The following is a 9,460-nucleotide window of genomic DNA, read 5'->3' on the forward strand; positions in this document are numbered from 1 at the left end:
ATTTTATATCTTCTTTAATTCTTATTTCAAATTCGACGACAATAATGTGAATAAATAAAAATAGGTAAAAAAGAATAACAAAATACACACAGCCATATATTTATCGCTAACAAGCCAAATGACAAATAGCTCTATGATGAAGTTAACTGAAATAAAACCTTTGAAATACCCAAGATGTTGCAATTACTTTCCTATCAATATGAGGATTTAAACAAATCGAAAGGACTTTATACCTACTTCTTTATTTTGAATGTATTGCAAAGTAATAGTCCTTACTTATTATAATCATATTTGTAGTTGAGGAAAGTAGATAAGGTATACACAGCATTTCAGATAGATAAAAGTGTAAGTAATTACATTAAATGTATTTACATGCCTATCTTCCTTGAAGTATCATGGTTAGACTTTTCTTCCAGTAATTACGTCTATGAAGGCATAGTTCTACGAAATTAAACCAGACTTCAATATATATACAAAATTTACAATATTTTAACTATAGCTACTATTATTTCTAATCTCCAATGCATTAGATAATGTCACCATGACACGCTAAATGAATAAATGTGTTATGGAAAAATTTCGTTTTAGTTAATTGATGATTATAAACATGAATATTTTGGGTTTTTTTTATACGCGCTTTGTTTGAAGGAATATTTTCATTTCAAGGAACTTTGATACACATTAACAAACATTGAGAAATCAGCACAATCAACCTTCATCAAATAAAACTAAAAGACAAAAAATATAGGTTATAACAAAGTCAACATCATGATCAGTACAGTATTAAAAATATATCAGTCATAAATCATGAGCACCAAATGTACCTTGCCTACTTGAAAAAGTGTCATGGCGGTGGATGTGAAAATCCTGAAAAAGTGTCATATCGGCGAGTGTGCGCGTAGGACGAACAGTCCAATTTTGTGACGTCTAATGAGGTAAAGTGATGTTATATATTAAGACGACCTTACCACTACGACAAGGATTAAAGCAAAACTGATGTTTTGTTTGTAAGTTTTGTTTGTTTATAAGTGCTGTTAGTTGATAATTCAAACCAAGCCCCCCAGACTAGCTTCTTATCATGGCGCCAACTCACACGTACAGTGTTCTGTACGCTTACGTCATGTCGAGAATTCCGTAAAATATATTGTTCAAAATTTATCAATAGTTCAACCACACTGTGCTTCTTTTTTGAAATATATAGTAATCGTATTGTTATTAAAAAAATAAACTAATTTTGGATGCATTATTTACGCAGAAAATTGCCGCTAGAGGGCTCTAACTCTTTTCGATATTTCAGCCAATGAGAAGGCCAGGATCGGTAAATTTTGTCTGAAAGGCCGTCGCAATAGGCTATGCGTACTGAGTACGTTTAGCCTAAAAATGATTGGTTTCTTAACGTACATCACTAAGTTTTACCTACATCACTAAGATGTTCCTACATCACTAAGATTTACCTACATCACTAAGATTTGTCAACTTCACTAAGATTTACCTACATCACTAAGATTTACTTACATCACTAAGATGTTCCTACATCACTAAGATTTACCTACATCACTAAGATTTGTCAACTTCACTAGGATTTACCTACATCACTAAGATTTACCTACATCACTAAGATGTTCCTCCATCACTAATATTTACCTACATCACTAAGATTTGTCAACTTCACTAGGATTTACCTACATTACTAAGATTTACCTACATCACTAAGATGTTCCTACATCACTAAGATTTACCTACATCACTAAGATTTACTTACTAATATTTACGTACATCACTAAGATTTGTCAACTTCACTAGGATTTACCTACATCACTAAGATGTTCCTACATCACTAAGATTTACCTACATCACTAAGATTTACTTACAACACGTACACCAATAGTATTGTGTTATTTTGTTAAACATTGAAATATGTTAAAATTTTTCTTTCTGCCAACAAATTGTTTGTGCCCAATATCATATTTCTACATAATCATACCAGGAAGTGGAGATACTGTATTCAATAACATGTTTTGAACTCTTTCTACTTAACCAGCTTCTATGTCACGCACATCTGCACACATTTGATATAGCGCATATTGGAATGATGTCAGCTACTTACAACTAGATTACATTTAACCAATGAGGTGATAATTTATTTCAAAATTCATGTCTATACAAGAAGTCAGAAATAAATACGATCACGAAAGTTTAAATATATGTGCACTGTGTTTTAACAAGCACGTAACATGGCAGGCCTGGTCTCTAGTTTTCAAATCCTTACATTGTATACAGGTAAGTTGTGATTTATATTTCTCACCTTTTATCATATATATGTACAAATCACCATCAGATACTTATATCTATATATAAACAGGTATTCATTAATATGTAGATATATCCATCACCACGACTTAACACATACATTATGTACAAGCTCGCCATGATTTTCATCAACACAGTCATTCTTGGTTTTATTTACACACAAATAAATGAGATCACACGAATAAAAAACGCCAAAATGAACTGGGTGGACAAAAAGTAGATACGAAGCTTTGGATCAAGCCTGGTGGATCTTGACCAGGAAGAAAGTTGAAGAAGAGAGGTAGAAACAGATGAATAAATAAATAGTTGCTGTGGGAAAAATTATCAATTCATCAAAACAGTTCAGAATACTTTAGAAGACAAATAGCACTGTTCATTTCAGTTTCTCAACAATACCACAACATTTCAGTTCAATGCCATCAGTGGAGCTGGAAAAGAGGCTTCAAATGTGTTTTTAAAGATGGCGACCATTTTGGATTTTGGTCCGACCTAATATAAGATAACAGCACTTGGCCAGGACCATCTCGTGAGATTATTATTTTAAACAGGTTTCAGCTCAATCTCGAACCTGAGAATAGATGTCCGAGAAACCATGATTGCGCAATCATGTTACAATGGTTGTCATATTGCACAACGCTAACTTGATATAACACAAGGAAACAAAAGAGGTCTATAGGGCCTGCAGCGCTCACATGGGACATAATCCTGCCAGTTTTTTAAAAAAGTATTTTTCTTCTTTTCCCCATAATGGGCCTCTTCTCTTCCATCTAAAAACTTTTTTACTATCACCCGAGGACGTTTCATACTTAATTGGGACAGAAACCTGACATTACTACAGAGGAAGAAGGACTTTACAGAATTTGCTCTGTTTCCCCTATTGGGCCCCTCCTTTCCTACCCCGACTCACTGTTTATACGAAATTGAGTTTTATTCACCGTAAATCTGGGCAAAATCCAATCCTTCTTACAGAAGAAGAGGGATTTTGAAAAATTTGCTAAATTTCCCATTTCTGGCCCCACTTTTCAGGCCCCGGGGGGCCAGACTCACCATTTATGCAAAAATGAATCCTGTTCCACGAAAAATGTTCCCCATGGACTTCAGCAAACTGCATCTCCAGAAACTCCAAGTATGCTTTAAGAGAATATGTAGCTATAGACGTATTTCAAGGAAATCGTAATACTGGGGAAAAATCATGGATATCGAAACCTGACATATGATGATCACTCTGCTATAGGTTTGGTGGTTCGTTATTATATTGTTTTATGTCCTTTCGACATCCAAGGATGTCCTCCCGATGTAAACGAAGCGAGTGCATCTTTTGAGTGCATGGTATTTTGGATAGTGTGGGATTGATACCGACTATATAGTGCTGTCGCACTGAAATACACTGTCGAAGCGACCCGACAAGATATCCCATTCGGCCACATCATAACAGACAACCAGTCATTACACTACCACAACGCTAACCATTAAGCAGGGAGTACTAACCACCGTTTTCAAACACTTGTATGTATCGGTCACATAGACGAACACACAACAAAGACCAAAGACGAGGTCCTGTCCAGGGAGACATTACTGAAGATTTAGTCGGCACAAGATCGCCAGAGAATGCGGACAAAATTGACAAGAAAAATCGAATCAAGATAAATTAGCACTATGCACGTTTCATGTTTAATGAATGAAGTCAAAACACTGAAAAGAGATCGTACTTATATTTAATCAAAATACACGTGACTGAAAAAATGACTTGTTTAGAATAAAGTATGAATGAAACTAACCAATGTATTCACTGTGAGCCACCATTTAGAACAGAACCAGAAATGATAATAACATAATCATATCAAAAGAGGGACTTCGTGTCGAACTCTTGGGCATCATCCAAATCAGAAAAAAAATCTTTATTGCCCGTGCCACTTTGATTTGAAAGATTTCACTATACCACTAGTTTACGATGATCGACAAAAACTAAACAAAACTTTTCTGTTACAGGTTGGACACTAGCTGGCGGGTGTTATTATGTTTATTCATACTATTACGGCTTTCGGCTCCGGTATTCCTATGCCTACATGTACTGTCCTGGGGCATGCTGCGGGTACTACTATTCTAGGTCCTGTTGTACCAGGTTTGTCATCTCCATTGACTTTTTAACAAATTTGGCAGCCCTTCATCCCAGTGTGCTGCTGACTTAACAAAAATACTAGTCAAATGATCGTTTTAACCTTGATTGAAACTTGTCTTAAGGTATAAACACATTTCATCACTGTGACCTTGAAAGTGTGTCAATGACATTGATTTGAACGAATTTGTATCCTTTATCCCAACATACCGCAAGCTCAATATCAACACCATGGGTCGTTTGGTAATTGAAAAATCGTTTAAAATCTAAGATATATGACTTCTGTGACCTTGGAAGTAGGTAAATATCATTCATTTGAACAAAGTTGGTAGTCCAGCATGCTGCAGTATCAGTACTCTGACTGTTTGGGCTATTGAGAAATCATTTGGAGACATTAAATTATTTGATCCCTGTAACCTTGAGCGCGAACCAAGGTCAGCAATTTGAACAAATATTCCAGCGCCTTATCCGACCATGTTATAGACCCACTATCAGTTCCCTGTGTAATTTCCTTAAGAAGTTATTCGAACATTTTGATAAATGTGACTTTAAAGTAGGTAAACAAAGTTGGCAGCTCCCAGCATACCATAAGCTCGATATCAGTAGTGTGGGCCTTTCTTCTATCGAGAAGTAATTGAGAGATATTAAAATATTTGATCTCTGTGACTTTGAACGTGTGTCAAGGTCAGTTATCTGAACAAAATTTTTAACACTCCATTCCAACAGCTTACATACCTAATTTCAATATCCAATAGCTATTGGCTAAAGATAAATCGTTTGAAAAAATTAACATATTTGATCTTTGTTTAGACTGGGATATATTGCTCAATATCTTATCTAAATCATCTGAGATCACATAAGGTCTCCCCCGTGTGCGAGGGTGCATAAGTACAATTCTTTTGCCTAGTCTATAGGATAGCATTTCATCCTTGTGACCTTGAATGTGGGCCAAAGTTATTCGTTTCAACAAATGTTTCAGCGCATCATTCCAGCATGTTACAGTATCAGTTCCCTTATTTAGAAGTTATTCGAACATTTGTTCAAATTTGATCTTGTGATCTTGAGAGTAGGTTAAGGTCATTCGTTGGAACAAACTTGGCAGCACTATATCCAAACATGTCACTGATCCGACCTGGGTCGTACGGTTATTGAGCAGGCGCTTGAAGATTTTAACATTTCTGGCACATGTGACCTTACAAGTATGTCAAGGTCATTAACAACAATGTATCCCTCTATTCCAGCATGCAACGGGCTACATTGTTGTTGGCCAAATATCAGTATTTGTTTTCCAGTTATGTAGAAGCTTTTTAAAGGATGGCCGCGACATAAGCTCACGTGCCCGATAGGTGAGCTAATATGGCAACTATTAACGTGTGATTTGCTTGTTGTGCAATGTGACCTAGTGTGGTGACATGCTGGGAGTCTTTGGTTATATATACTCAACAAAAAAAGAAAGGTTAACATGTTTCCTTGGCGAATACTTGTAAATAAGTGAAAACAAAATGACGTTTGTGCAATATTAGAAAATGGTAATGTTTTACATTACAAAATCCAAGGGAGTTACCAAAATCATTCAAGCGTGAGAATCTGTATTAGCGAAAGAGCTGCACGAGGTTTTCTGCGACTAAATTGCATCTTCGCCTGAATTTCATAAACATTCAAACTGACAACTGTTCCTTAGATCCTTAGGACATAGAAATCACCAAATCTTGCTATCTATCATCTTTATCATTATGCCCCGGCTGTCACAAGTACAGAGAGAAAGGGCTGTAGGTATGATCCAGGCTGGGCAGTCTCGTCGTCGACTTGCACGGCATTTTGGTTGCAGTGTTAAGACAATTTGCCAGTTGGTAAGTCGTTTAAACCAAACTGGGTCAACATCCGATCGTCCCCGAAGCGGCAGACCCCGTAAAACGTCCGCCAGGGATGACCGTCGTATACGATTGATACACTTACGCAATCGATTCGTAACCGCAGTAGAGACTACAAGGACATTGTTTGGGTGTCGTGTGTCTCCCCAAACAGTCCGCAACAGGTTGAGGGCCTACCAATTGAAAGCGCGGCGTCCCTACACTGGACCCAATTTGTTGCGACGTCACCGTAATAATCGGCGTAACTTGACCCATGTTCACCGTCGTTGGACCTTACGACAATGGAACAATGTTCTGTTTTCAGATGAGTCCAGGTTTTGTCTGCAACACGGTGACGGAAGGCGCAGAGTGTGGAGGTGACGAGGGGAGCGTTTTGCGAACTGCTGCGTCGCAGAACGGGACCGCTTTGGCGGCGGAAGTGTAATGGTTTGGGGTGGTATTTGTGAGGGGACTCGTACCAGGCTTGTTGTGTTAAATGGCAATTTAACCAGTAATTTGATATCGGGACGAAATTTTAAGACCAGTGGTTCTGCCATTCTTAAGACGCCATGGCGTTGGCGCCATTTTTCAACAGGAAGCGCACTAGCGCACACCAGTCGCGTCAGCAGAACTTTCTTGCAGCAGAATAACGTACAGGTGTTATATTGGCCATCTAAATCACCTGATTTGTCACCGATTGAGCATGTCTGGGACGTTCGTGGGCGACGCGTGAGAGAACGTCAAAATCAGCCGTCAAACTTGCAGGAGCTGGCCCAAGCCTTGATCGCTGAATGGAACAACATCTCTCCTCGAATTATCCGACGGTTTACGAGTTCCATGCGACGACGCTGCAATGCTGTTTACTTAGCAAACGGTGGCCATATCCATTACTAATGGTGTTGCCTTTGAAATTGACCCCAACGTCCTTTACAGTCGAATAAAATCAACTGAACGCAAAGTTTTATAATGAACCATGACTGCAGTTTCATCAGAATTGATCAATTACTTTATTCGTACATGACTGGTAAGGATTTATGAAAGGGTTAATTAATTAATCACAGAATAAAGTAGTGTTACCTTTCTTATTTTGTTTAGTATATATCACATTATAAGACAACTGTTACAAACATTACTTTTAGTCGGCAACGCACCAATGTCCTCTTGATATATCTAGTTAGAGTAGTATAAAAATCCTATCACAGTTTCTATACACGAATCTCAACTTTCTTACTGTCATATTGTCGATACTTTTACAAACACCACAGAAGATTTATGTGTCCAGAATCCTAACACATCCTGGACGAATATTGTCCTTCAGACTGCCTGTAACATTGTTTGTAACGTAAAGTGTATGAAATCACAAGAGTGTTTTCGTGCCATACAGTGGTAGTGTTCATTTATTTGAGAGCATCTCAAATATACAGTGTAAATATATATCATTCGAGTTAGCAACAATGTCATGTACGTATTACAGATGTGGTCCTGGAATAAAATCAGGCATATATACATTAACTAATAATCTTCATGATTTATGTAGTGGCGGTACTATTGCCGGGGCAATCATCGGATGCATTCTCTTCGCCGCTCTGATCATCGTCATAATCTTCATGATAAAGAGATGTAACAGAACACAAACTGGTGTTGTCGTCGCCAATCCTCGTAACAACGTCACTAATGGTAAGTATTGCTGACATGATTTAGGTAGACTGTTTTATATTCTATCAAAACATTCAGTCAGTCTTGTTGACAGCTGCTAGCATGGGATCGAATTTTGACGATTCTAATGTAGGATTTCGTTGAAGAGTCATAAGGCTGGCATATCCCTCCCGGGTCTGTAATATCGGGTAAGATATGTTTCCATTTGTATCGTGACTAGATGTTGGACGACTATAAAGCATTAAAGATTTACAACTATCAACTTTGTCAATATTGCGAAACAAGCAATCAGTTTATAGGAACCACTTTTTTGCCAGGTGTGTTCGACGTTTCATTTCAGTCTGTGTTTCTCAGGAAGCTGGGAAATGGACAGGTATATGACGTCGTTGTTGTGTCATTGACACTTTACTCATATTGCCACGGATGACATGTGACGGGCCTCCAGCATGTTGTTCAATTAGGCGCTCACAGTCTGCAACTAGAGCACACCGCCTCAAAATGTACCTGGCTGTTCTCGGAGTGATAAAACCTGCAAACTCAAACCGTTTCACGTCTGGTTGAATAAGAAGTCAGTTATCATTGCACCACTCGATCACCAAAACCATGTGTATATTACAATATAGTGAGCACGGAAAAAGTCGAGTACACAACAACACATATTTGCATTTACCTTCTGTTAAATCCTCGAAACAGATAAGATTATACCAAAACAATTAATGATGAGGTCTCACCAACACTTTGGTACCAAGTTTCTACAACGAGATTAGTAGGTGATAGATCGATGTGATAGCAAAGCTTAAATCGAATAAGATAACACAAAAGTTTCCAATAATCGATAATTATTGAATTTGTTTCAGTGACAACGAATTCACATTTACAAGCATATCCACCACCGGCACACGTTGATGCTTATCCACCGCCAGTACCTGGATCATACCTCGGAGGCTGTAACCCTCCTCCTCAGCAAGCAACAGGAACCAATTACCCCGGTGGTAGCTATCCTCCTCCTCCTCAGCAAGTAACAGGAACCAGTTACCCTGGAGGAAGTTTTCCCCCGCCGCCTCCTTACGAACAAGTCAATCCTGCCTATCCGACCTCTCCTAAATATTAAACAAAGCGACGCAGGACGTGGAATACGAGAACACGAACATTGATGTGTTATTTTTTATGCATTATACCTGTTGTGTACCTGTCACTCTTCTTCGACGCCAAGGACAACAACATGACAGCGAACTCTGACGTAGTGTGTACTATGATCTCTCTGTGAACCTGTTGCGTAGTATAAATTACTAGGATAAATCTTCAGTACCATCTAGTGCCATTGCCTATTTAAATGACTTTTAGATGCATTCAACGTGAGGGCTTCACGGACAAAACTGGAAGTGAGCTCCACAAATCTACCACTCGCTTACCAAATGTATCCTGTGTGATTGTGGCCCTGTTTTGTAGATATTTTTGCTATTGCCTCTAGTGGTTGTTTGTGATGTTGTAAAGAGCCTGTCCTTATAGATCTTGTCTCTATTATTCA

At 38.1% G+C, this 9,460-nt stretch overlaps 1 protein-coding gene across 1 annotated transcript; it reads left to right on the plus strand.

Moving 5' to 3' along the window:
• Positions 1-3,370: 3,370 nt before the first annotated feature.
• On the plus strand, positions 3,371-9,043 carry LOC132556553 (histone acetyltransferase KAT6A-like). Its single transcript, XM_060220963.1, has 4 exons — positions 3,371-3,455; positions 4,300-4,432; positions 7,814-7,953; positions 8,790-9,043. Exons 1-4 carry the CDS (start codon positions 3,371-3,373, stop codon positions 9,041-9,043), a joined length of 612 nt encoding a protein of 203 aa, XP_060076946.1.
• The last annotated feature ends 417 nt before the right edge of the window (positions 9,044-9,460 follow it).

The sequence above is a fragment of the Ylistrum balloti genome, unplaced genomic scaffold, assembly GCF_031769215.1.
Source record: "Ylistrum balloti isolate Yb309-2 unplaced genomic scaffold, AGI_CSIRO_Ybal_v1 Utg370578, whole genome shotgun sequence".
In the NCBI taxonomy this organism is placed as follows: domain Eukaryota; kingdom Metazoa; phylum Mollusca; class Bivalvia; order Pectinida; family Pectinidae; genus Ylistrum; species Ylistrum balloti.